Source organism: Astatotilapia calliptera, chromosome 17 (genome assembly GCF_964374335.1).
Source record: "Astatotilapia calliptera chromosome 17, fAstCal68.1, whole genome shotgun sequence".
Taxonomy (NCBI): Eukaryota; Metazoa; Chordata; class Actinopteri; order Cichliformes; family Cichlidae; genus Astatotilapia; species Astatotilapia calliptera.
The window spans coordinates 40381684-40409095 of record NC_137438.1 but is presented as its reverse complement, the minus strand read 5'-3'; the positions used below and the strand labels follow the sequence as shown (position 1 = coordinate 40409095).

The 27412-nt window shown below is 43.6% G+C and overlaps 1 protein-coding gene and 1 long non-coding RNA gene across 2 annotated transcripts; both read right to left on the bottom strand.

The window, feature by feature from the left end:
* Nucleotides 1-748: 748 nt before the first annotated feature.
* Nucleotides 749-16566, bottom strand: mkrn1 (makorin, ring finger protein, 1). Its single transcript, XM_026147152.2, has 8 exons — nt 16407-16566; nt 15652-15783; nt 5948-6129; nt 5401-5624; nt 4008-4222; nt 3214-3324; nt 2651-2795; nt 749-2318 (listed from the first exon to the last, which is right to left on the bottom strand). Exons 1-8 carry the CDS (start codon nt 16478-16480, stop codon nt 2106-2108), a joined length of 1296 nt encoding a protein of 431 aa, XP_026002937.1. The 5' UTR covers nt 16481-16566; the 3' UTR covers nt 749-2105.
* Nucleotides 16567-20410: 3844 nt separating this feature from the next.
* LOC145421318 (uncharacterized) lies at nt 20411-26889 on the bottom strand. Its single transcript, XR_013902656.1, has 2 exons — nt 25101-26889; nt 20411-24658 (listed from the first exon to the last, which is right to left on the bottom strand). It is a non-coding gene; the product is annotated as an uncharacterized LOC145421318 (long non-coding RNA).
* Nucleotides 26890-27412: the final 523 nt, after the last annotated feature.

Here is a 27412-nt window from a genome sequence, read left to right as displayed (position 1 = left end):
TTGTCCAGTTTCTTATGATGGAGCCGTGAACACTGACTTTAACTGAGGCCGGCAGTTCTGTGGATGTTGTTCTGGGGACTTTTCTGACCTCTTGGATGAGTCGATGCTGCGCGCTGTAATTTTGGTCAGCCAGCCAAAAAGTAAAAATAAAAAAAAAGCTTTCCTAAATAAAGGTTTGTATGACTTTGGGTGGCAAGGAGGTTACGAAACGATCGATACACAACCGTAAACCGCCTGTTATTTGGGACAAATTCATTACAACAGCACATGAAAAGAAGTCTGTGGACACCCCCAGTTTGAATCTCCACACAAAAAGGGCCATACGAGTTTGACCAGCAGCTGGTTTACACATTTAGCACCATCAGCTTCCGGCGCCCCCCGTGTGCGGCAGCCTGTTACAGCAGCTCTGCTCATTCTGAGTTTCTTTCTTATCTTTTCTTCTCGTAATTTTTTATAACTAATAAAGGTTATCTTATCTTATCGGAAATATTCATTAGAATTTCAAGAACATTTTTAAATGTCTCGCAACTGAAGGAATTCTGCACCGAAGGCTGTTCAAGAACTCCAGCAAGCAGAGACGTCAGGCACAGGCTGGAGGACAATTATCCAAAACACATTAAAGTAAAGCTAAATGAGAGTTGTTGTTTTATATCGCACAAAAGTGACAAAGGCTGAAATTTGTTCTTAAAAACAGCTACTAATCAGAATCAGAGTAAAGCTGATCCATGAACGAAGTCGACACAGCAGGAAGATTTTTAAACTTTAATGTCAAGTTAAGATGGATGGCTGTGGAACATTGAAAACACTCATTTCAGTATAAACATATGCATTCCAGTGGCATTCAACAAGTCAGCACCAGCTGTCAGGAGTGTGGGTCAGCGTCTCAGCTTCAAGGCTTACTGAAGTCCGTTTGAGCTCAAGCAGTGACTTTGGAGCTGGTTCTGGGAGGGCTTGCTCTGCGCTACCTCGAGGCCCCGGGGTTGGGGTTAGAGGCTGGTAGTTTTCAAAAGTGTCCATGCTTACATCATTTATCTGACCGATACTGCAGCTGGCACGTACGGGGCAAATACTCTCCTCATGTCCAAATACAGGTGATCACCCACAGACCGCTCCGTCGGGTGCACGGGGTTAGCAGACGCTTCGGTTATTGAGCAGCTCACGAACTCTGTCCACTAGTGGCTTCGACACACTTGCGTTTTGTTCAGTAGTACTGCTGTAACAGTGAGAATCACACTGATGTGTCAGAGAGATCTGAGCTCAACGTCTCAGGTGAGAAACAGGCGACACGGAGCCTCAGGAGGGTTTCCTGAAGAACCTTTGTTCAGCTGCCATCAGTCACAATGTGGACCTAATTTGTTCCAAACAACAAACTCCTTTGTTTGCTCTGAGTTTTTGGAGCTGTTCAATAAGTGAAGCCTGACGGTAACAAAGACGCCCGTCCTGCATCAGGACACTTTAGTCCATCGTTTGGATTTTCTACAGTTTATGTTGAGGTATAAAATGCTTTAATGGCGTGAACTGTAGGAAATATGTGGCGGTGGAAGATGTCGTCATTACAGCTAATTTATTAACCATCTGCACAATATATTTGCTGTCATCAGCGTTCATAAAGAAAAAGATTGGGATCTTCAAAAACCATCTATAAAATCTTACAACACGGCCTCACGATTACAGTAAATGGTGCCGAGTAAGCTCGAGTGTAAAGTCTCAGGATTATGTACAAACACCTGGCTAGATAAGAAGTCAAACCCTCGCCCACAAATAAACTTGACAATTTTTATTATTTGAAGAAAGTTATAAGCTTTGTTAAATTTTATACCGAGTTCTTTTATCGTTTCCTTTTAACATGAACCACACGAGAAAGACTCACAAGAATAAATGTCTAGAAAATGTTTAGCACGAGTGCACCGACTTGTTGGTTTTTCCTTTTTTTTGTTTTTTAAATATTTTAGAAGTTCATTATTAATGGCCTGCTTAAAGGCACTGCCACAATACAGGGGTGGAGGGAAAGCTACTGTCCATCACTCGCACAAGACAGTCCATTCTAGTGTCTAGTATATACGGGGAGGTGAGGGGTGGATGTAGGGCGCCGGTGGTCGGGGCTGCTATAGGTAAATCTCATAGAAATCGTCCAGCTCCTCATGAAACAAGTCCCACTCGTCCTCTGAATCAGTCACCTCGTCGTCGGTTCCCGCGGCGAGCAGCATGAGGAGCATGTCGCTCAGCTCGAACGTTACCATCTCCTCGTCCTCGTTGTCGAAGGAGTCGGTGCTTTCCCGCTCGTCGAGGATGTCCCACAGCGGCGTTCGCCTCGAGTTCTGAAAGGAACCGCAAGAAAACTAAAACGAAACACATTTGTGCTTTTAACCATGTGGACACAGTGTAGCCACGGTTTCCTATTTTTATTTCACGGCTGCTTCTAATGTTTCCTGCACCATCGTCGCCTGCCTGCCTTCCTTCCTTCCTTCCTGCCTTCCTTCCTTCCTTCCTTCCTTCACAGTGGTTGTAGCGTTCCCTCTACAACACACCTACTGCTCGTGCTCCACCTCCCCCACCCCCCCACCCCACTCCCTTGCAGTGGGTGTCCAGAGCAGAAGATAAATACACTCTCCTGTCCGGCTATGATATGAAAGAGTTCAGAAAAAGTTACCCGGTTCCTGCTGTTGGATCCAGTCTGTCTTCGCTGAGGCTGAGCTTCCTCCAGCCGCCCGTCAGGAAAGGCGTGCTTGTAGAAGCAGTTTGAGCCAAAGGGGCACGTTCCACGACCCTCGTCAAAGTATCGGCATGGTTTACTTCTGGAGAAGGCAAAGAGGAAACCAGAGAATAAAGATGCCGTCTCGACAGCTCACACTAGGACAGCTAATCCTCGTGTGTTTCAGTTTCCGATCACGACTCCCCACACTGTGCGCTCACCATCCCACTGCTGTGTCTCTGATCACAGCTTCCTATTCAAAAATCTGCTTCTTCTTCCTGCAGGTTTTATAACTTGCTGTCGTCGGCCAGCTGCAGAGTTATAAAACCTGCCTTAAAGCTTCAGCTTCAGTCCTGCTCCTACTGCATTCTCGTTTAGTTTAGTCAAACTAAAGATGAACAACAACTCTGTGTCACCGTTTCCCACACTACACAATATGTTGTGTATACATGAGATGGTGCGACGCCTCGTTGCAGCAGCGATGCTCTTTAGTGAGTGTGGGCGTGTCATGCAAACCCTACCCCATGCCGTCTTTGTATTTCTGGATGAGTTTCTGCTTGTCGTCCTTATCTTCCACCCAGTACTCACTTGGGATGACAAAATTGGATGTGATTCGACACTCTGGACAAGACCTGCCCCAAAAAAGAAAAAGAAAGATTATTTTTGTTTTGACCCAGTCTCATTGTCTGACAATATAAAATGGCTTTAAGTGACTATTGTTGTGATTAATATTTATATAAATAAAATGGACCTGAATAAAGCACAGCAAGCATGCACTCACACTAGAACAGCTGGGGATCAAACCATCATCCTGTTGGTTCAGACAACCTGCTCCACCCTGAGAGCAGGGTTAGCAGCCACAGACCTCGGCTAGTGTCGCATTGAACGAGCTGATGTTTTCTTGACAGATCTGCGATGAACCTGATGTTTTCTATAAGCATCGTTTTGCCTATAGATATTTTTGCATTCCACTTTCTGCAGCTACATATTTAAAGAGCCTTTAAAGAGTGGACACTCGGGTGTGTGAGCTGGCTGTAGCTCAGGAGGTGGAGCAGCTCATCTCGGTTTGATCCCTGGCTGCTGTCAAAAATCCTCACGCTCCCATCCTTGCTAGTATGAATGAGTGAACGAGGCAAGTTGTATAAATGCTTTGAGCGCTCAGGTAGAGGAGAAAAGCGCCTAAAGAACCCTTTACAAAGGCTGGAACTGTCCACCCTGACCAGCCGTGAAACAACAAGCTCTGATGTCCTGCAGACTCTTACTCCACACCCACAATGTCACTTCCACTTTGTCCACAACAGACTGAAGCACTTACTTGATGATTTTGCTCTCAAACTGCTTGGCACTCCTCCACTTGCGAATGCACTTCAGACAGTAGCAGTGGTTGCAGTTGGAGAGGATGCCAAAGCGGCGCTCGCTAAGGTTGACCTTCTCAAACACCACCTCCATGCACACGCCGCACATCATGTCCTTGCTGCGCTGGATGGCAAATGATATCTCCATGTCTTTCTCATGGGCTTCAATGCACGCCTACAACAGGGAATGACCTTCAGTAAGCTGAGGAATCAACACAGAGGCCTTCACTGCATGCAGAACATTTCTGGCTTTAATCAGCTTCTTGTAAGTTGGGCGGTGTTTTGTCAGACTGCATTCAGGCAGGAGTAACACAGAGGACGGGTTGAAGAATCTTAAAAAGAAATCCACGGCTGCATTTACACACACTCATGGGCACGAATGTGGAGGGGACCAACTGGAAACACAAGCTCACATACATATACGCCCACCTACAGTTAGTGAAATGTCCCCTTTGAAGCCCACCACAACCAGAGCTTATCTATGTTTTTACATGCCGCCATTTTTGGGAGCATTTCAAGCTACCGTACATCAATACAACCGTTATGTCCCAGATTTTAATAATATGTTTGCATTAAGCCCATAGTAACGACATAAATTGCAAAAAAAAAAGTGCAATAAACTACAAAAAAAATGGAAAATCTTTTTTTTGCACATATTTCTAGTTAGAGAAACGTCGGAGGGACGTCCCTCAAGACTGTTACGCAAAAAAGTCGCACAAAGTAGTTTCCAAGCGCAGGAAATTTATTGCGAGTGTCTTCATAGTTTCATTTTTGGGATACACTAATTTTTATCAACTGCAGGAAAACAAACAAACAAAAAAACCCAAAAAACAAAATCAGCATAAAAAAAAAACTACGTTTCCCACGAAAAATGACACTTCCAGTTTCTGCAGGTAAGGGCAGACGTGTGATAGTTCGCGCTGACATTTATTCTAACGTAGGAAGTGCTACGAACAGCTGATCAGATCAGATGTTTCTGGATTATAATGTTTTTGTTGCTGTCAGCGCTTTTTACATGATTTTTGCAAAGCAGTTTGTGGAAGGAAACTGCGACCCGGGACAAGCTGAATCCATCTTACACAAGTACAACTGCTCCAGTTTCACATGCAAAAACAATAATAATAATAATAATAATAACAATAACAATAATAATAGCAGCCTATGTGGTTGCAATTCCACCAGGATTTTAAAATCGTTGCGTAAAATGGGGCGTGCACGCTCCGATGGCCTTAAAGGTTTAAGTAAGGTGCGTCTCAATGATGGTTTCCATCATCGAGTTTGTGCAATAAAACGATTGCAGAAAGACGGTGATGGAATTTGTGCACCACCAGCAGGCCGTGCTGTAACGGTTACCTTGGTATGCTCTGAGCGCTGAGTGTTGTCAGAGGGGTGGAGCACCTGGAGGCCACACATGTCACACACATCGCCATGGAGATAAGCACAGTTGATTCCATAGCGGCACTCTCCGACAGCAGCATACGGACAGAGCTGCTTCCTCAAATCTTCGTTGTCCAGCGCAGGATCACGGTCAAGCTCCTCAATGAGAGGGACTGTGCTCTCCACAGTCGCTGGCTCAGCTGCACACACACACACACACACACACACACACACACACACACACACACACACAACTGAAGTTCCTCTGCGTTTTCAGATGGAGCACAGCATCCTTAAAGTGGAGCATTTTGAGCTTCACATTCTTTGCATGTTCATAGTTGTTCCTGGAGCTCAACCCTCGTGGGCTGGCAGGCTGGGCGCCGCACACATTATTTGGGTTTAAATGTCAGGAAAACAAAACACCGATGTGACAGCATGTGTGCATAATTAAGTTGTTTCCCCCATAACAGCAAAAGCATCAGCATTAGTAGGCATCGTGATGTTATCAATCCTGACTGCTCACCACGTCCACAGTAGGGCTGTCCTGGAACAAACTCTGCAGCATTGACCCAGTCAGGCACCACTGGTCCAGGCGTCGGCCCACTGGGCTCAGGATCTGCTGGACTGGGCAGCGAGACGGAGGCGAGCGGCAGCGTCTGGGAGGCTGGCAGTTCCTCGTTCTTTACTGGTTTAGAGTGTTCAAACCTGAAGAACGACAACGTCACACCAGGACTGTTACAGTGTAGCAGTAAACAAACAACACATCGCTTCTTGTTACATTAATCAGAAGGTTGGTTCAGTCCTGGCTCCTCGTAGTAGGACAAGACTAAACTCCAACTTGTTTCTGATGCATCTAAGGGTAGAGCACTCAATGATTATTTTATTCTCTCTCATCTCCGCTTCCTGTGGACAAACCTGCTGTTCTAGGATCCAGTACCTCACCTGCTCCGCCCACCTGTGAGGATCAGCCTCTCGTCCCACAGCAAATTAGATAATCATCCAGGAAACATCAATTTGAAAATAACCGAATGTATTTTAAACATTACTTAATGTGATAGTCAGAATAAAAAAAATATCAAGTTATACAAATTAAAGTGCTAGTAATATGAATAAAAAAGGTGCCAACAGGAACTAAAACGGCTTCTGTCCGAAAGTTTTTTCAGTCCAAAACAACAAGTTTCCAAAGTTCAGGAATCTCGATTGCAGTGGAGAAGCTCTGGAGGGAGGCTCGCTCTTATCTTTGATGTTCCCAGCTGCTGCTGATAAAGATTCTCTGTCATGACTTCAGCCATTTGAGAGCTGCATGAGCCTCTTTACAGGACAAACTCATCTAGAGCAGGGCGACCAAAAATATTTATCTCGATATACATTTGAAAATTTGCGATAACGATATAACTGATGATATAAGTGACACGAGACAAAATACTTTACAACTCCTGAACTTTATTAGTGCAAAAAAAACCCCAAACAATCAATGTATTTTCACTTAAACAAGCAGCTGTTTAAGTGCATTAAAGTTATGTAAAAAATTAACAGTGCAAATGCAAATTCCTTGCTGACAGAAATTGGCCGACATATCCTCAGCAAATCAAATCAGTTTTATTGTCACATCACATGTGCAGGTACACTGGTACAGCACATGTGAGTGAAATTCTTGTGTGCGAGCTTCACAAGCAACAGAGTTGTGCAAAATACAATAACGTAAAACAAGCAAAATATAAGAATGGCTACATCTGAGACTAACAAATATATGTACAATATATAATAGTATATGCATTTCTGGATGTGTATACTAAATGTGTTTTTCTACGTGTGTGTGTGTGTGTGTGTGTGTGTGTACACATATTTTACAAATTAAATAGAGTAAACAATAAATAAAATATATAAAATATACAGAGTTGAATATGTGCAAAACAAGTGGCATTTATATACAGTATGGAGTGCATAATGTTGAAGTTCCAGTAGTGAAGCTGAGGTGTCTATGACGTGTTCAGCAGTCTGATGGCCTGATGGAAGAAGCTGTCTCTCAGTCTGCTGGTACGGGACCGGATGCTGCAGAACCTCCTTCCTGATGGAAGCAGTCTGAACAGTTTATGGCTGGGGTGACTGGAGTCCTTGATGATCCTCCCCGCTTTCCTCAGGCACCGCTTCCTGTAGATGTCTTGGAGGGAGGGAAGCTCACCTCCAATTATCCGTTCAGAGCACCGCACTACTCTCTGGAGAGCTTTGCAGTTGTAGGCGGTGCTGTTGCCATACCAGGTGGTGATGCATCCAGTGAGGATGCTCTCAATGGCACAGTGATAGAAGGTCCTGAGGATGCGGGTGTCACAGGCTGGGTCTCTGACCCAGCGCTCTGAGTTCATGTTTGTATTTTTCTCATTTTGATATGTGATTAGTTTTTGTGTCATTTCCTATCTAGCTTTAGTTTAAGCTGTTATTTATTATTGTTCCCTTGGTTTTCTATGTTTTGGGTTCTTGTATTATTCTTCACGTATTAGGTCTGTTTAGTTGTGTTGTCATGTCTAGTTTTAGTATTTCCTGTTTTATTCTGACAGTGTCATGTGTTCTTTGTTCATTGCATTTAGCTTTCCTCCTCCTGGTCCTGTCATTTAGGTTTATGTCAGTCAGCTGTTTCCCCCATGTGTCTCCACTTCCCCTGATCACCTCATGTATGTATTTAAGCCCTCTGTTTTCTGCATGTCATTGTCGGGTCGTCTGTTTACCTCACCTCAGTCATAGTTCTAGTCTTCGGCTGTATTTCCACGTTAGTCATAGTCTTAGCCTGTTTATTTCCACCTCAGTCATAGTTATAGTTTTTGGTCTTAGTACCTTTAGTGTTTTGTTTCTTAGTGTTTTGCCAGTTCGTTTTGGTTTCCTGGTTTAACCCTGCCGTCATTTTAATAAAGCCTCACCTTTCTGTTAAGACCTTACTACTCCTTGTCCTCATCTGCTTTTGGGTCCTGTTTCCACACACATCGGCGCACCCCGCCGTGACAGCGGGGGCTCATGCCGAATCTTTTCAGTCTCCTGAGGAAGAAGAGGCGCTGCTGCGCCTTCTTCACTGTTTTGTTTGTGTGTACTGACCACGTAAGATCCTCAGCCAGATGTACGCCAAGGAACCGGAAGCTGCTCACTCTCTCCACAGCAGCGCCGTTGATGGTGATGGGGGTGTGTACTTCTCTGCACCTCCGGAAGTCCACTATCAACTCCTTTGTCCTTGCGACGTTGAGGGTGAGATGGTTGTCTTGACACCAGTGGGTCAGGGCACTGACCTCCTCCCTGTAAGCCGTCTCATCACCGTTGGTGATAAGACCCACCACTGTAGTGTCGTCCGCAAACTTCACAATGATGTTGGAGCTGTTAGTGGCTGTGCAGTCGTAGGTGTAGAGTGAGTACAGGAGAGGGCTCAGTACACACCCCTGTGGAGCACCAGTGTTCAGTGTGATGGGGGATGAGGTGATGCTGCCCAGTCTGACCACCTGGCGTCTGTCAGACAGGAAGCTAAGGATCCAGCTGCAGAGGGAGCTGCTCAGTCCTAGATCCTGCAGTTTCCTGTCCAGCTTCGAGGGAACGATGGTATTGAATGCTGAGCTGTAATCTACAAACAGCATCCTCACATACGTGTCTCTCTTCTCCAGGTGTGACAGGGCAGTGTGTAGTGTCAGGGCTATGGCATCATCAGTGGACCTGTTGTGGCGGTATGCAAACTGTAGAGGGTCCAGTGAGTCGGGTAGTGCAGAGCAGATGAAGTCCCTGACCAGCTTCTCGAAGCATTTGCTTACGATGGGGGTCAGGGCTACAGGTCGCCAGTCGTTCAATGAGGAGATGGTGGAGGATTTGGGTACAGGGACGATGGTGGCCATTTTGAAGCAGGCTGGGACTACAGACAGAGAGAGGGAAAGGTTGAAGATGTGCGTGAACACTCCAGCCAGCTGAGCCGCGCATGACTTGAGGACGCGGCCGGGAATCCCGTCCGGACCAGTAGCTTTGCGTGCGTTCACCTTCCTGAAGCACTTCCGCACATCCTCCTCAGACACAGTGTGCGCACTGACGTCATCCGCGGTGCGCACACTGTCCGGTCTCATGGTGTTCGCTGTGTCGAATCTAGCGTAGAATACGTTTAGATCCTCACACAGAGAGGCCGTGGTCTGCGGTGTGCTGGTTTTCCCTCTAAAGTCTGTGATCGTGTTTAGTCCCTGCCACATACTCCGAGGGTTGTCAAACTGTTGCTCCACCCTGTCCCTGTACTCACCTGTACTCACGTTTGGCTCCTTTGATCGTCTTCCGGAGTTGGCAATGTGCGTGTTTGTAGTCCGATGTGTTCGCGGAGGCAAAGGCGGTGCTCCGTGCCGCGCGAACATCTCCGTTAATCCAGGGTTTTTGATTTGGGAAGGATTTAACTGTTCTGGATGGGACGACATCTTCCACGCATTTCCTGATAAATCCACAGACTGAGTCTGTGTACTCGTCGATGTCTTTAGCAGCCACGTGAAACATTTCCCAGTCCGCGTGATCAAAACAGTCCCGCAGCGCAGACTCCGGCTGGTCCGACCAACGGTGCACCGCCCTCCGGGTTGGAGCTTCCTGTTTCAGCTTCTGCCTGTAGGCGGGCAGGATCAGGATGGAGCGGTGATCTGATTGGCCGAATGGGGCGCGGGGGAGGGCTTTGTATGCATCCCGGAAAGAGGTGTAGCAGTGGTCAAGTAGCCGATCTCCACGCGTGTTAAAATGGATGTGTTGGTGGAGTTTTGGTGAGACTTTCTTCAGGTTTCCCTTATTAAAGTCCCCGGTCGTGATAAACGCTGCCTCTGGGTGTGCGGTTTCCTCGCTGCTGATCGCGCTGTACAGTTCCCTGAGTGCACGGTGAGTGTCGGCTTGTGGGGGAATGTAAACAGCCGTAATAATCACTGCTGTAAATTCCCTTGGTAGCCAGAATGGCCGGCACTTAATCATCAGGCACTCCAGGTCCGGTGAGCAGAAGGATTTGACCGGGTGCACGTTCGCATAATCACACCAGCTGTTGTTGATCATGAAACACACACCACCGCCTCTGCTTTTCCCAGTAAGATCCTGTGACCTGTCCGCGCGGTGCACAGAGAACCCCGGTAGTTGTATTGCGGAGTCCGGTACCTTGTCCGATAGCCAGGTTTCTGTGAGGCATATCACGCAGCAGTCCCGCATCTCTCGCTGGAATGAGATCCGTGCCCGAAGCTCGCACAGCTTGTTCTCCAGAGACTGCACATTAGCCAGTAATAAACTGGGTAACGGTGGTCTGTAAGTGCGCCGTCTCAGTCGAACCAGAACGCAAGATCTTCTCCCTCTGCGTCGGCGTTTGCGGCCTCCAGGGCCAGAGAACAAAGATGTCTCACGTGAGATGAATGGGGGGTCTGCAAACGGAGGGTCCGTGTTGCAAAACTTGAACTCCGGAAAGTGATTGGAAAGTCCGTCTTTTATGTCCAGTAAGGTTTGTCGGTCGTACACAAGGAGACAAGTGCTGCTCGTGAAAAAATAAAGGAAAAGTAAAATTAAACACAAAAAACAGCTGTTGCTTGGGGGAGCTCGCGACGAGGCATACATGCATTATATGCATGTATGCCGTGTACATAAAATCGTTTCGAGGTCAGTAAACACAACCAGAGTTCATATATAAGGCACACGGGATTATAAGGGGCTCTGTCGACTTTCAGAAAAATCAAAGGATTGATTTTAAGTGCGCCGTATTTTCCAAACAACACGGTAATAACGACGGCCCGCTAGCATGCGCTACCAAAAATAGTGCTTTGTTGTGTATCTGACGGACGAAAGCTAAACCAGTTCCACACCAGTGAAGCTGCAGCATTTTTACAAACCAGTTCAGGTTCATCTGTTTCATTCAACGATCTGCTTTCGCTCTTCTCGTTCTGCGTCACAGCCATGTGCGTATGAAAACAAAGGCACTGCACATGCGCGTTTTACCCATATTCTATCGTTATATTTCATTTTCTTGTCGTTACCCAACGTTACACCGGTATTACCGTGAACGGGATGATATGGCCCAGCCCTAAACTCATCCATATGCCTGTGCTTCATACTAACAGAACAGAATAAGAAAAGACTGTTACTGATCACATCATGGTTTCTCAGACGGTGTAGTGTTCAATTAAACTGTCTAATAAGTAAACAGCTGATTTAATTAATGAAATACATAAATACTTCATTAATTTAAACCTTTTTTGAAATTATTGATAAGGTTCCACCCACAGATTAACCTCCTAGCGTTAGCCCTGGTGGTAGGCCACATTTAAAAGGGGAATAAATAAATAAATAAATAAATAAATAAGCAGCGTCGGGGCACGCTGGGGCAAATAGGGTGCAGAGGTCACAAACCTCCTGCTGAGTCAGTCACTGCAGACCTCCAAACTTCTTATGGTCTTCAGATTAACCCAAGAACCGTGCGCAGAGAGTTTCATGATAGGGCGAGCAACAGCATCAAGTGCAATGCAGTGGTGTAAAACACGTGCTTCCACGTGTGGAGATGTGTTCTCCGCAGTGAGGAATGGTAAGGGGTTGTTTTTCAAGGTCCCTTAGTGACAGGAACTGTGGACAATGTCATGCTCCTAACTTTGCAGGAACAGTTTGGAGATGAGCCCTTTATGTTCCAACATGACTGTGCACGAAGAACGCTCCATAAAGACATGGATGAACGAGTTTGGTGCAGAAGAACTTGACTGGCCTGCACAGAAACCTGACCTCAACCCGATAAAACACTTTTGCAATGAATTATAAAGTGCAGACTGCGATCCAGGCCTTCTCGTCAAACATCGGTGTCTGACCTCGCTTCTGGAGAACAGTCAAAAATTGTTGCTGTTATGGTTGCAAAGGGAGGGCTGACATTAAAGCCTATAGATTAAGAACAGGATGTCAGTGAAGGAGACAAGTGAATCCTTTTGGCAGTATAGTTTATCTCATTCTCCCATCCTGGTCACACGTGGTGGGAGAATAGACTTGACAAACTGGGACTGTCTGCAGAAAACCCACAAAATTGGGTTTTATCTGCCGGACATGTTTGGCCCCTTATCTGAAGAATCACTGAAACTTGTTCACGCTGCTGCCCGCCTGCTACTCCATCAGCCATCAACAGGAGTAACAATGTTAGGATGCCGTCAACCTAGACACCCAAAATCATATTTTCTTCACAATAGAATATAAAAGAAATATCACATTTTTAAATTGAGCAATGAACAGTAATAATTGTTTAAATTTGATGGCAGCAACACAGAATCAGACTCTTAGTGTCGTTGCAGCAGTAAAAGACTGAAGAACCAAACTCAGGGGGAATTCTCTCAGTGCAAAAAACGAGCGTCAAATTAAGTTAACAAAAAGAAAAAAGTTAAACGGGCTGATTCTTGTACAGCACTTTACTCTCCAGGAGCTTCATACAACATCCCACACAAGCATTTTCTTCTATGCTTTAAGTGCTTTCTAGCTAACATTCACACTCTGATGGAGGCAACTTGGGGTTAATATCTAACAAAGGCTATTTGGCATATAGACTGGGGGAGCCAGGGATTGAACCACCAACCTTCCATCAGTAGATGACCTGCTCTACCTCCTTAGATGCAGTGGCAGCAGCTGGCTGGCAAACACACACAATTCTATTTTGCACTAGTCCCCATTAATGCAAACACCAACGGAGTAAACACTGTACATAAAAGGTTAAATTGGATATGATTGTCTTTAACTTAGCAGCATCCAGGATGGTGATGGCTGAGGGATAAGAGCTCTCATGAAGGATTTTATTCATGTTCTTGAGATAATCTGAGCTTTGTGGTTCTTTAACCTCCTGGCGTCCACATATGTGGACATCACATTTTGTGTTGTCTAGACCAAAACACTAAATTTTGCTCTGCAAGGGCCTGATATGCACTTACATACTGCCACTGTTCTATCGAAGTTTTAAACGAATATGAGGCTCTCATTTTTCTTAGATACAAAAAAATCAGGTTTAAAAAAAAAAAAAAAAATCTGTTAATTCTTTGTTTTTACATTCATCGGGTCCCAATATGTCCAAATATCAAAGAGAAAAAATTTAAAATGTATGCCATGGAAGAGCTCAGGTCTTAGGAGGTTAAGTAAAGGGAGCCAGCAGCCAGCTATGCACTGGGCGACATATGTAAGCCCGTGGAGCCCTTTCTCCTGTGCAGCTGGAGCTCCGTGCACAGAGACAGTAGGTATACTCTACTGTGCGCCCAAAGATTTGCCTCCCTGTAACATCATCTAGCCTTTGCAAGAGCAGCAGAGAGAGACTTCTACAGCGAGATCTAAAACTCTTCATTACATTATTGCTTCATTATAACTGGGACAGAGATCACATGGTAAACATGACTTTGAACGAAAGCAGCCAAATTTCAGGTAAGGCTATTTGTAAGCCTCACACACACTTTCCATTCCATAATTTGTTGGCGTTAAAACGTCCCTGTGGCTCTCCTTTTACCTGTGTTCAGAATTGCATAAACTCAGTCCTACCTGTGCCATCTCTGAACAACTGCATGCATCAGGTACAAATCGTGCACCGTGACTCAATGTGAGCTCAACATGGCATCATCGTGCTTTTCTGGTGCTTTCTTTAGTCATTTACTGAGTAAATCTTAATTACCAGCACATTTGCTGCTTTTGTTACTTTATGCATCTTTTTCTCCCCTTGATGGTTTTTTCTCCTTTCTGTTAGACTAGCTCAGAGCACAACCAGACTATTCCTAGACTGTGGAGTGTTGAATAAGTGGGGAGGGGAGGGCGCTGTGCTGAGGCAATGCATAAAGAAATGAGAGGAGGGAGCTGCAGCACAGTGAACCTGGGGAACCCAGCAACAGAGAGAAACAGAGACACAGAGATGGAGCATTATGCAATTGCCATGCAGGCTGCAGTGCACCCTGTCTGGCCCTGGGGGCCGCAGAAGAGAAAGCAGCAGAGAGACAGACACAGTGAAAGAACAAAACAGAGTGCATCACAATAGATAGAGCCCAGGGAATTCAACCTTAATAAACCCCCACAGCGAGAGTCTTTCTCTGGACTCTCAATGCAGGGTGCGAAGGCCTGTGGAGCCTCCAAAATAACGAGAGCACCTCCATGGTGCAGCTCAATCACAGGTATGGATGAATGTGACTTAACAACAACAACACACACAACAGTAACTCAGTACTACATAGCAACCTGAGGATTTCATAAAGGCAAAAACGCTATTAAAGAAAGATGCGAGTATGTGTGAAACCGCTGTGCCCCTGCTGCTGCTGGGGTCCTCACACTGACTCACCAGCTCAGAGGATCTAACTGGAGCAGACACTGGCTCTACGAGGCGGCTGGGAGCCTAATCCACTTTTCAAAAACACCTCTGCATGTTTGAGCCTCGTTAGTATGTATACATGTTGTTGTTTATTAATATAATACAAACATGCTGTGTACTAAAACAAAGCAGGGCTGAAACAATCTTCATCTTGTTAACAAAGGTTTTGATCTGTACAACTGTATTTTCATTAAAACTGAGAAGAACAGAAGGAAAGTGCCTGGAAACATATTGTTGTACATTTTGTTTATATTTAGCTGCTCACCTCTTTCATTCTTTCTGCAGCAGTAACAATAAATAATAACTTATTCAATCTAAAGCAATCAGAACGCTGGGAATTGGAAAATTCACCATCTTCAATGGTCAATATAAATAATCGAATGCTTGTACGTACTTATGTATAAATAAAAAAATATTCACTAACATTTAAATTAAAACAGAACCGCCACAAGTCCTTCTACAAGATAAACTCCAAACAAGTCATACTCTGTCAGATTTTAATTAGATTTGTCCATGCATGTTCTGAAACTGTCATCCTACTAATCTGGGCCTCTGAAGGCAGAGTCCCACCGTGTAAAATACACAGCACGACCCAGGCAGTCATTTTAAATACAAGAGTTCATGCAGTAAAACAGCAGGTCCTCGTGTGTGATTCTGACCCACATAAAGCTGCCACACACACAGACCAACAACATGTTGACATTAAGGCGCAGTCTCGGGTGTCACATCTACTTGAGGGGGACACTTCTGAGAAGCCCTGCTAGCAAACCCGCTATGCTGCCACTTTTAGAAAGCAGCTCAGCTCTCAGCTGAAAACACGTTGCAGGGCCGCTGCGTCGCAGCACGAACATGCAAGCTCGGTTTCGCTCAGGTGCACATTCCTGCTCTGGTGTCAGTTCAGTCTTTACCTGCAACGGTCCCCAAACGCGCAGTTTCCCTTCTGAAAGAATTTGCAAATCATGCTGGCAGGTTTGCTGCTGGTCAGGTCATGGGAATAACGACAGTTCTCCCCTTCTTTGCACAGACCGTGCATGAAATATCTGGAAATACAAAAGGAAATCAAAGTTTACTTAACACATGAAACAGCGTGTTTCCTTTTAGAGCCCAATGTCAGCGTTAAAAAGCAGCCAGCCCGTCACTTGGATGTAGGCGAATCAAATGCGTGTCGATGTCATCTTGTACTTTCATACTCATAACGCCATCGCGGTCATGTTTAAGGGACCGCGGCGCTAGCTTGGTCCGGATGTGAACCTAGCAGATGATATGACACCGAAAGGCAACAACTAGTTAACGCCGCTGGTTTAAACGCAGATTAGTTTGTTGGTTTTAATGTGAAACTAGTGAGAACTGCTAGCTGAGACTAGCTTCAGAGCTTTCGTCGAGGGGCTGCTGTGTGACACTAGCTTTACAGTTCAGCGTTGCCGATCCGATTGTCGAAAGCGTAGCTAGCAGGACGGCGGCTAAACTAGCACAGCAGGCTGCTGTGTGACCACAACACAGCGAACATGACAACATTACAGCTAGCTCCGCGAACAGCTGAGCGGACCCTTGAAAGACATTCCCGTCAATCACTCATAAGCTGCCCTGGCAGCGTTATTCTGGCGTCAAACGGCACGGTGTGCGATCGCCGTCTGAATGTGCTAGTTCTATTGTCTTGTCCTACCTGCAGGTTACGTGTTTTGTCCAACCGCCTGTTACTGCTGAAGCCGCCGTTGACGCTGCTGCTGCCTCCGCCATTGCTGTTTATGTTGAGAAGCTACAGCCGGATGTTCCGGACAGTTTCGCTCGAGCTCGGCATCTTTCGACTGTGGACAATTTAAGCCGAAGTTCACCGAAAAACCTTCTCCGTGCAGACTGCCGTCCACTACGCGGCACCGTTGGCAGGTTAGATGTTCGACCTTATAAATAATCAGGATCAGTCGAAGCAGGCGTCATTTCTATTAATCAAGAAGATGAACCAGGCTCGCAAAGTTCCATCAAATATTTGTATCTGTCTCATAGCATTTAATTTAACTGCAAAAGTTTTAGAAGTTTTTTATTGAAAATTATGCAGAAAATTATGCAGTTTAATGTCTCATTGCCCTCTGAAATGAAAGCATGGTACAAACACGCAAAAAAAAAAAGAAATCATGAAATCAACTTATGGACCAAAATATCTTCTAAGCTTTTGACTCATCAAAGTAGCCCCCTTTGGCAGATACCAGAATCGACACTCCACATCAGTTGGTGGCGCTAATGCACCATTTTGCTGTTTGCCAACCGCCAATAAACAATATAAAGAAGAAGAAACCTTATTAATCCCAGAGGGAAATTTAGTTGTCATAGCAGGAAATATACAACGAACATCAAGCGCTCACATAAAATGAGAGTAGAAACAGATTTATTGATAGATAAATAGATAAATATAGAGATATAGGTATGAATGTAAATATAAAAGGACAAATAAATGTTGTGGTGTACAAAGTGACAGGATGCACTGAGGTGTGATTCATTCTGTTCCACATGTGTGGACTGGTGGGAGGGTCATGGTCCATTGTTCACAGCAGATCTCACAGCTGAACACACCCGTGGCTCTTTCTACAACAGAAATCACCTTTGTCACAGCTTTCATGATCAAAATGCTCAGATTTCTTCATGTTGTCATGGTCTTTTTTAAACTTGGACATAGATGTAAATCATTTAGATGTTAACACAGCACAGCACGCCGCCACGACCGCCCAGCACACCGTGACAGTAGTAAAGGATAATAAACATCACTCTCCTCATATTCTGATTCTGTCTTCATTGTGTTTTAATAAAGAGAAATTTATTTTGCTGATTTGTGTTAATTTTGCCAGACAACTGAAAGTGTGTGGACTCATCACATAGCAGGACTCTAGAGTGCGACCAACTTGGTCACAAATGCCACCAAATTTTTCAATGGTGCGACCAAATGTTCGAGTGTAGTAAAAAAAAAAAAGAACTACGAAACTCTGAAAGTCTCCGTGTGGTCAACAGCAGACACACATTATGCCCCTATTGTGGTCTAAACCAATCAAAGATGGTCTCTGATTGGCCGTGGTCCAGTTGAAAGTGCAGGCAGATAGAGAGGTGAGGAGCTTGAATGAAGCCATATCGATTCATTAAATCCTGACTTTTAAATATAAATGTATTTGGCCAGAAACGGCAGAATCTCAGGTTAAAGCTCACAAAACTAACATTTGGGTGCCTCTAACTTTTGTGCTGGTGCACCAGTGCAACCGTAGCAAAAAGTTAGTCTAGAGCCCTGCAATGAACAGAGTAAGTGGTAAAGCATCACCCAGTTACAAGAATCAGATTCATTCATTCTTTTAAGGACATTCTTACCCTGTGAAACTTTATTCTTCATTTCCCTTTTCTCTACTTTCATTTTCTTGGAATTAGAGAAGAAGTGTTTTAAAAGTGTACAGTTACCATTAATGTGCTGTTCGTAAGTTTCTAGGTAATTTTTTGTAAGGTTGCAAGGCTAAGAAAAGTATCATTTTTAGCTGTGTTATTATGCAGTGTTTCTGACAATTCCACTTCTGTCACTGTAGAGAAGAATATATATATTTATATATACAATATATTTGTTTCAGCCATCCAATGAACAGAGACAGTTTAACACCAAACCTCTGCAGGTCGCTGCAAAAACACAACAGCTTGCATCAGGTTTCAGCTTTAAACTGCGCAGCAGCTTCATTTGCCCACACAGTTCTTTCTGTAGACCAACCGGATGTATTCACTGTCACTGTAAAGACTGTCAGTGGGAAGCTGGACCTGAACAATTTAGCTCTCAGCCACAAACTACAAACAGCAGAGTTTCTATGTGACCGTGAGGTGAGACCGCCATAAGAGGAAAACTAAACCCAACCACGGTGCGTCAGTGTAAACAACATTACTGAAGAAGAGATTTTCCTCTTCTCCAACTAGACAAATCTGGACTAAAAAAATCATAACAATCATAAAAATGTCTGTGGGGGGAAACTCCCACTAGGCTTGAATCTGGGACTCTCCACCATTTGAGCCTAGAACGGAAGAAGCTTCTCGGATGAGAGGGGAAACGTCTTCACGCAACTTAAAGACGCTTTTCTTTGCAAGCTCCTTTGACTACGATGACCTGGATGACTGAGAACCTTCACAGACAACAATCATAAAAATAGAAATCTTTGAAATGTCCATACCACTAATACAATCATCAACTTTTTTTGGTGGTTTGAGAACATTTGATAATGCAGAAAACACAAAATACAGCTGAGGTTGATGGGAACAGCACGAGTCTGCATGCATTTGGCTACAAACCACTTCATAGGACAAATTAAGGATTTGGCTCAGTTTATTTTTATAGAGTCAATTCAAAACAGTCATTGCCTCGAGACATTTGATATGTGGAGGTGATACGCAGGACTAAAATACTGCTCACGTAAATGCAAAATGTGTCGTTGTGTCTAATAATTATGGACAAAATTACTCCTTAATTGTCAGGATCCGAACAGTACAGAGTACACAGGCGTTTAATACAAAAATATGAAAGATTATTAACGAAGCCAAAAACTTAAACTGGTAGACCAATAAAAGAGGTCGACTCAATAAACTAAACTCAAGATAACAACTAAGAAAACCTCAAACAAACATGACTGATCTGCGACACATGAGGGAACTTAAATACTGGCTTAGCTAAACCAAATGACACACAAGGAGGAAAAAAATGGCTGCGATATAACCAAACACCCCTGAGGCAGCGAAGCGCGTGGTTCAGTCCAAAGAGGCTGTCAGCAGCACTTCAGGCCAAAACCACACGTTTGCCAACCAGGAAGGAGAAGCCGAAGCCCGAGGTAACTCAAACAAAGAAAGCTGAACCAATACAACACAAAAGTGCTAATGTGTGTGTGCACCATGTAAACACTGTAAGGTGCAAAAACACATTTAATAATTAAACTGTATTAAGTTGCGACTGCAAAGTAAACTAAAGTGAAACAACTAATGGTGAGCTGTGGATTTTAACACGTGTGGCTCGCCACCACATTTATCCTAATTTAAGGAAGTGACATTGGAAACTCCCACACCGTGCTATGATTACCCAAGGACACACTGAGTGTTTGGGGGAGGGGGGGTCATCATATTTCCCAGAATTACAGGTTGAATTTTAAAACACTATAAATTACTTATAACAGATATTTTTATTATTTTTTATAACAGATAAGAAGCTGAGCTCACATGGTGTGCAATATGATGACAAAGGTGAAGCAACACGTGTCTGAAAACTTTATGTAACTTTATTGCATTGTTGCTCTGCTATTCTCAGCTGTTTCTATGAACGGTTTTCACAGTCAGTCAAATCTGCACCATATTCCAGTGAAAATGTACTCAGAGGGATTTTTAAGCAACAGAGTTTGATGACATGTTGCTTAGATCCCAGGTATCAGTGCACTGTAAACACACCTCAGCCCGTACAATGCAGATCTAAAGATAAAACAGAGTAAACAGAGCAGCTGGTGAAGGAAATTGCCTTCCCGGGTTTCCTCCGTGGCGTGAGCGATAAGCAGAGTTTTGTCCTTTCCTTTTAAGATTCCTAATTATTTAAAGTAACACTCAGGTATGCCGTTCAGCTGGGTTAGTTACAGCGCCGGGAGCAGCTTGGGAGAACAAGGAAACACAGACTGCTTCAGGTTGCCTTCCCAAATCAACTCAAAGGTTTATTTGATACACAGCAGTTTATATAGATGAAAAAAGGTTCGTGTGTCAGCTTTCCCAGTTCAAACCGGTACAGACCAAATAAGGAAACGTCTTCCTGCCTTCTGAGCAAAGTATCCCTTGTGTAGTTTATCAGTTCAGCTACAATTTATGATCATCCCAGCAAAATACACTCCTAGACATAGAATACAGAGTTCTTTCATCAGTGAATTCTGAAACAAACCACCTAGCCTTTAACGAGCCTTTTCCAGGAGATAAAGAAAAAGGGAGGATGGGAGTAAGGAAGTGGTCTCATCTCTGTGGTGTTTTCGACCTTGAGGTACCAGCTTGTGAGTCTCACATTAATTCTTGGGTCACAGAGAAAGAGAAAAACAACTAGTAGATGGGCCTTATTGAGCAACTCTTTTCTGTATAAAACAATCTTCTGTAAATGCTAACCGTGGTACTAAAATACCTAACAGTTCCCCTCTTTTATTATTTTTTAAAAATAATAACTCAAATAGAAAGGAAAAATCACAAATGTAATAACATAATATAAAAAGCAAATCATAAAATGTAATAGTTCACAACCTAATGTTCAATATACACATCAGGAACATCATTGGTAACATCTGGCACATCCTCAGGATCAATTTGTGCCAATTGCAAATACATTGAAGTGGCTGTACTGGTAGCTATATGGGTTATCATTGAAAATGTGGCTTGCAGAAATGTGAACAGGGTTGCACTTTACAATATGAAATAGTAAATAAAAATCCTAAGGTTAATGCAGTAGATATGATTAATAACCTAAATATATAAAAAAGACAGTTCTTCAGTCGTCTTCTGGCCTGGTCCCAGGTTCGAGAGACACAGAATAAGCGTCGTATGATGACAATGGGCATTTCATTTTCTCCATTATCAGGATGAAATGAGTCTGGCTTTATCAGGTTAGACATCATGTGGTACTTTTGGCTTTCTGTTCCTGCTGGATGTTTGAGTACCTTGTTGTTGTTCTTTCAGACGTTGTGTGTTAATCAGTGATTGTGTGTGTGTACTGGATCCGGGCGCTGGCTCGCCTGAGATGTCATCTACCCGTGTGTGTTTATTTGCTCTAGTTCCGGGCGCTGGCTCGCCGGAGATGTCGTCTGCTTGATCCGACGCCTGAGATGGTCCGATTGGGCTGGTCTTAACCCTGCTGGCATGAATCCACTGAGGTTGTCCGTCTGTGAGGATGCTGGTTCTTCGTCACTGCCAGTACAGTCTGGGGGCTGGAACACGCGCGGCCTCCCAGAGAGTCCTTGGTTTTAGTGGCTTCTCCAACATGCGTCTCCTTGTCTCCACTGGTGGAACTGTGGAGGGGAAAAGCTGAGAGAGACAAACTTTCTGATAGTTATTATTCAGTTTTTCTACCAGGTTGTGAACATCAGTGGACAATGCAATATACATCACCTTCTACTAGCGGTGCCCCTCTGGAAGCTGACCATGGTCTTGGAAATAGTCTTATTTCAAATGGAAATAATTTGGTTACTGCAGATTGAGTCATTCTAATCTCACACAGGACTTGAGTAAGTAATTTGACCCAGGTCATTAAAGTTTTAGCACACTTTTGAATTACTTCTAATGTGAATGAAGATCCTCTATCACTGTTAATCTGGTGAGGTATTCCGAATCTGGGTATTATTTCATTGCTCAACTTTTGACAGACTACTTCTGCAGTTTCTTTTGAGGTTGGATAAGCTTCTACTCATTTACTAAATTGATCCTGGTAGTACTTGATGCTTCCTTGTACTGGCATGTGTAAAATCAATTTGTAATGTATGAAATGGAAAATCTGGTTGTGGTAAATGCTGATGTTTTGCTTTTGATTTTCCTACATTAGTTCGTGCACATGTTAGACAGGTTGCTAATATGCTTTTACTGCGTGTGATGTTTTCTCAATTACAAATCTTAATTTTATTGCCCCTATTACCCCTCTTTGTCCGACATGACTCACACAGTGAAAATGTCGGACAAGGACTGGCATCAGGGAATATGGGAGGGCAATCAAACCCTTAAGATTTTGTATAAGCCATCTCTGTCATCTAAGGTACAGTCATTATTCTATGCAGAGGCTTGCTCTTGTATGAATTTTAAATCAACATTTGTGTCTAAATAGTCTGGGAGTGTAACAAGTGGCAGCTGTAGGGGCACAGATAATACTTCCTGCGGAGGTGGGAGCTGTGATGCAGCTGCAGCCTTGGCTGTCACGTCTGCTAAGGCATTACCTGTTGCTTCGTCTGTGTCAGCTGTACTGTGTCCTTTCGTTTTTACAACTGCAACGGCCGATGGCAGCTGTATAGCCTGAAAAAGTCTTTGAACAAAATCACAATTTAGCAATTTATTTTCCATCAGCAGATCTAAATCCTCTCTGTCTCCACAATGTGCCAAAGTCATGCACAACGCCAAATGCATAGCGGCTGTCTGCGTAAATTGTCACATGCTTATCCAAATGTAGCTCACAGGCGCGTATTAAAGCCATGAGCTCTGCTTTTTGTGCTGAGTGAAATGGTAATGAGTGAGCCTCTAGTATGATGTCAGGCACTGTTACCACTGAATAGCCACAAAGAAATGAGTTGTCATTCGGCCTTGAACAGGACCCGTCCACATAAACCGTGGCTGAGTCTGAGATAGGTGTTTGCTCTAAATCTGGACGTGGTGCTGTGGATTCCTGTATACGTGTCATGCAGTCATGATCGTCAAGCCTGTCTGAGCCATCCTGTCGGTCAGAAGAACACAGCATAGGATCAATAAATGTGCTGGCGAATCAGGTGTGCTGCTCGCTTTTATAGTGAGATTTGCATATGTTGTGTAGTTATGTTTGCTAGAATGGTCGTGACCTGGTGATTGGTGTGTAGAATAGTGTCATGTGAGAGTGTGAGCTTCTCGCAGTCCCTTATCATGATAGAGCAAGCTGCTACTGCTCTCAGGCAGGCCGGCATTCCTGAACAATTCAGGCAGCACCTTTGAGTGGCGGAGGTCAGCACTCCCTGTAATGCATTGAAAGAGGCAGTCATTTCTGTGGACCACAGTATTCGAGGAGGCTTGTCTTTTTTACAACAGTCACGCAGAATGTGGTCATGAAAAGAACAGTCTGGTATCCACTGTCTGCAATAGTTCACCATGCCTAGGAAGGACAACATTTCCTTCTGTGTAGTGGGACGAGGGACGGAGGTCACAGCTTTGACCCTGTCTGCAGTCATGGAACGTTTTCCGTGAGACAGTGTGAATCCCAAATATTGAACAGAAGTCTGACAGTACTGCATTTTCTTTGCAGATGCTTTGTGGCCAGTCTTTTGGAGGTGCTGGAGAAGCATGTGTGTAGCAGTTTGACACAGTTTTTCACTTTCAGCACAGAGGAGGAGGTTATCCACATGTGGATCAGGGTGCAGCCCTGGAGGAGTGAAGCACCATTGAGAAAGCAGCAGAGCTGTCTATCATGCCTTGGGGCAAACGAGTCCAAGTGTACTGCTTATTTCTATGTGTGAATGCAAATAACGGCTGTGTGTCACAGGTACTGAGAAAAAGGAGTGGAGCATAAATCCACCACGGTAAAATGTGTATGCAATGCATGTCAATATGCTGTGAACATCTGAAACGAGAGGTGGCAGAGGAATGTTGACTGCATTAATTTGCCTCAAGTCTTGTATGAAACGCCATACGCCAGGTTTGTTAGGCTTTGGCACAGGATTGACAGGAGTGTGGGCTTTATTACTCCTGTAGTCAATAAATCTCCTATCATGACATCTAGGGCTGCGGCTTTTTCCGTGGAAAGGGGACATTGCCTGACATATACTGGCTTGTTGTTTTAATAGGTGTACGTGATAAAGTGTACAGTCAATAAATCCTATATCATTCTCACTTTTAGACCACAATGTCATATTCTGGTATTCAGCTGGCAATGTAACTGCAGAAATAGTACAGTGGATAGGGTAGGTTAGATCTATGTGACGACATGGTGTAGTTATGTCATAAACTATGTCTGAGTTATGTGACAAAATCACTGTTTGACCTTCACTTGTGTGAGCAGTTATCATGTTGTTGAACAGTGTGAGAGAAACAAAAGTGTGGCTCCCAGTCATGGGATTACCTGTTAGTGGCGTCTGTACACGTTTTTTTTTGGCACAGTGTGTGACATAGAGTACCGGACAAAAAGGATGTTGAGTTCATTCTCTGCTGAGGGTCCAGCTGACACAGAGGATGTTCCTTCTCCATCATGTCGGTACATAGGGCAGAGAAAACATAAGCTGTTATCAGTGTCAGCAAACATTTCACCCTTTATGTTAAATGAAATACACAAATTCATTTTTGCTTTGGGTGTCTGCGGCTGCTGGAAAACTGAGCTAAATTTGCACCTCTAGCTTGTCCAACAGTGCATAAAGCGTTTTATGAATACTAGGATGGATTCATCAGGCTTCTGTTTACACATAGTTACTGCATTTAAGTCAATTTTGTCTCTGGACATTGTTAGCAGGAATTTCTTTAGATTCTTAAAGAAATCGGCGACTTTGTCATTATTTACCCTCCTTTTGTCCATAGCGGTAACATTTGATGCATCACGTCGCGGCATTCTATCATATATTTTCTACAGGACTTTTTAAGCAGACTACTTTTCTTATCACAAATGATATTCAACATTTCTACTGACCTGTTTTCTGGCGATAATCGTTCGGGATAAGGCTCCGAAAAGAAATTAGAATGCATTGAACTTCTTAAGTTGTAAACAAAGTCAGTCACATAAGCACTCCCGCATGTTCTGGATACGTGATCATGGACGTCTTCACCGATTCGCGGACGTAGGTTACACGTAACCGGAAATGGGAGTTGTACTGAGCCGTTATTTGAGACTTTATTTTGTATTTTATTAATTTTTGGTTTTACAGGTACTTTAGATTTTTATCGGACCTGTCTGTGGTCTTTGAATAATTCTGACTCATGTTCAGTGATTTCCAGAGGGGTTTACACGCTAGGAGGATTTAGGTTAGTATTTTCGCTGCGGCACAGCTGAGGTCACTTTAAATTTATTGCTAGCAATTTTTTGTTTGTGTGAGCAACTCTCACTTAGCGAGCAACTTCTCGCTTAACGAGCAACTTCTCGTAAAACAACAGGCAACTTCCTGTGTCTTTCTGCTTTTAATTTACTGCTTTTAACCCTTGTATGGTAATCGGGTCTGTGAGACCCGTTTTCAGTTTTCTTTCGTTTTTTTTTTTTTTTTTAACAAAATTAAATTTAATTATTTACTAGCTTTCTGTGAGTGAGCAACTTCTCACTTCTTAACGTACGTTTCAAGATAACAGGCAACTCCCTGTGTCACTCTTTGGTGAGCAACTTCTCACTTAACGAGAAGTATTTAAGACAACAGGCAACTTTCTGTGTCACTTTTCTAAGTGAGCAACTTCTCACTTTTTAACGTACGTTTAATTAAACAATTAATTATTATTATTTTTTTAAACAAAATTAAAATATTCAAGACAACAGGCAACTTCCTGTGTCCACCAACACCACACAAGGGTTAATTTACTTTATTCGGGGACTGAGGAAGTCGTCAGTGTATCTCTCTGGATCACTAAGTGAAACTTCGTCAGCATATCCCGTTTCTTTATGGATCAATCACTGAGAGAGGTATAATAGGTCTTTATATAAATATGAAAGACGCATATTTACCTTCTGTCAGGGATCCCACTTCTGACACCAAAATTGAAGGAAATTGCCTTCCCGGGTTTCCTCCGTGGCGTGAGCGATAAGCAGAGTTTTGTCCTTTCCTTTTAAGATTCCTAATTATTTAAAGTAACACTCAGGTATGCCGTTCAGCTGGGTTAGTTACAGCGCCGGGAGCAGCTTGGGAGAACAAGGAAACACAGACTGCTTCAGGTTGCCTTCCCAAATCAACTCAAAGGTTTATTTGATACACAGCAGTTTATATAGATGAAAAAAGGTTCGTGTGTCAGCTTTCCCAGTTCAAACCGGTACAGACCAAATAAGGAAACGTCTTCCTGCCTTCTGAGCAAAGTATCCCTTGTGTAGTTTATCAGTTCAGCTACAATTTATGATCATCCCAGCAAAATACACTCCTAGACATAGAATACAGAGTTCTTTCATCAGTGAATTCTGAAACAAACCACCTAGCCTTTAACGAGCCTTTTCCAGGAGATAAAGAAAAAGGGAGGATGGGAGTAAGGAAGTGGTCTCATCTCTGTGGTGTTTTCGACCTTGAGGTACCAGCTTGTGAGTCTCACATTAATTCTTGGGTCACAGAGAAAGAGAAAAACAACTAGTAGATGGGCCTTATTGAGCAACTCTTTTCTGTATAAAACAATCTTCTGTAAATGCTAACCGTGGTACTAAAATACCTAACAGCTGGTCTTTCCTCCGTCTCACTCTTCGACTACGTCCACACCGGCCCGGATAGATTTGAAAACGGTGTTTGTGTCTGAAAACGCTCTGCGTCCACACTAGCGTTTCCAGTCGTTTTCACAGAGTTGTATTGGAACGGCCGAAACTTCACCCTTCACTGTTTGCAATTTTTATTGAACCACTAGCAGCAGCAATTAGACAGAATTCAGTAATTAAGGGCATAAAATGCAAGAACGTGGAACATAAAATCAGCCTTTATGCGGATGATGTGTTACTTTTTCTCCAAAACTCACAAACCAATATCTCTGGGGTGATTGCATTGATAAACTCTTTTGCAAGAATATCAGATTACTGGTCAAAATCTACAGTCCTTCCGATTAATTGCTCCTTCCATTATTCTTCTTCTACACCACTGCAATCTGGAGATATTAAATATTTAGGTATTAATGTTTCTCCCAAGCTTGCAGATCTAACTAAATTAAACCATATCCCACTTTTAAAGAAGGTAGAAGATGATCTGGCTAGATGGAAATGTCTACCCATATCACTCATGGGAAGGGTTGCCGCTATAAAAATGATGGTCTTACCAAAAATAAATTATTTAT

What these genes read in the sequence shown, in the direction of transcription:
- mkrn1 (XM_026147152.2), bottom strand. Translation starts at nt 16,480, where the DNA reads ATGGCGGAGGCAGCAGCAGCGTCAACGGCGGCTTCAGCAGTAACAGGC. An exon ending in ACAGCCCTACTGTGGACGTG is followed by an intron (nt 5,625 to 5,947) that starts GTGAGCAGTCAG and finishes GTGTGTGTGCAG; the next exon opens with CTGAGCCAGCGACTGTGGAG. An exon ending in AGCGCTCAGAGCATACCAAG is followed by an intron (nt 4,223 to 5,400) that starts GTAACCGTTACA and finishes TCCCTGTTGTAG; the next exon opens with GCGTGCATTGAAGCCCATGA.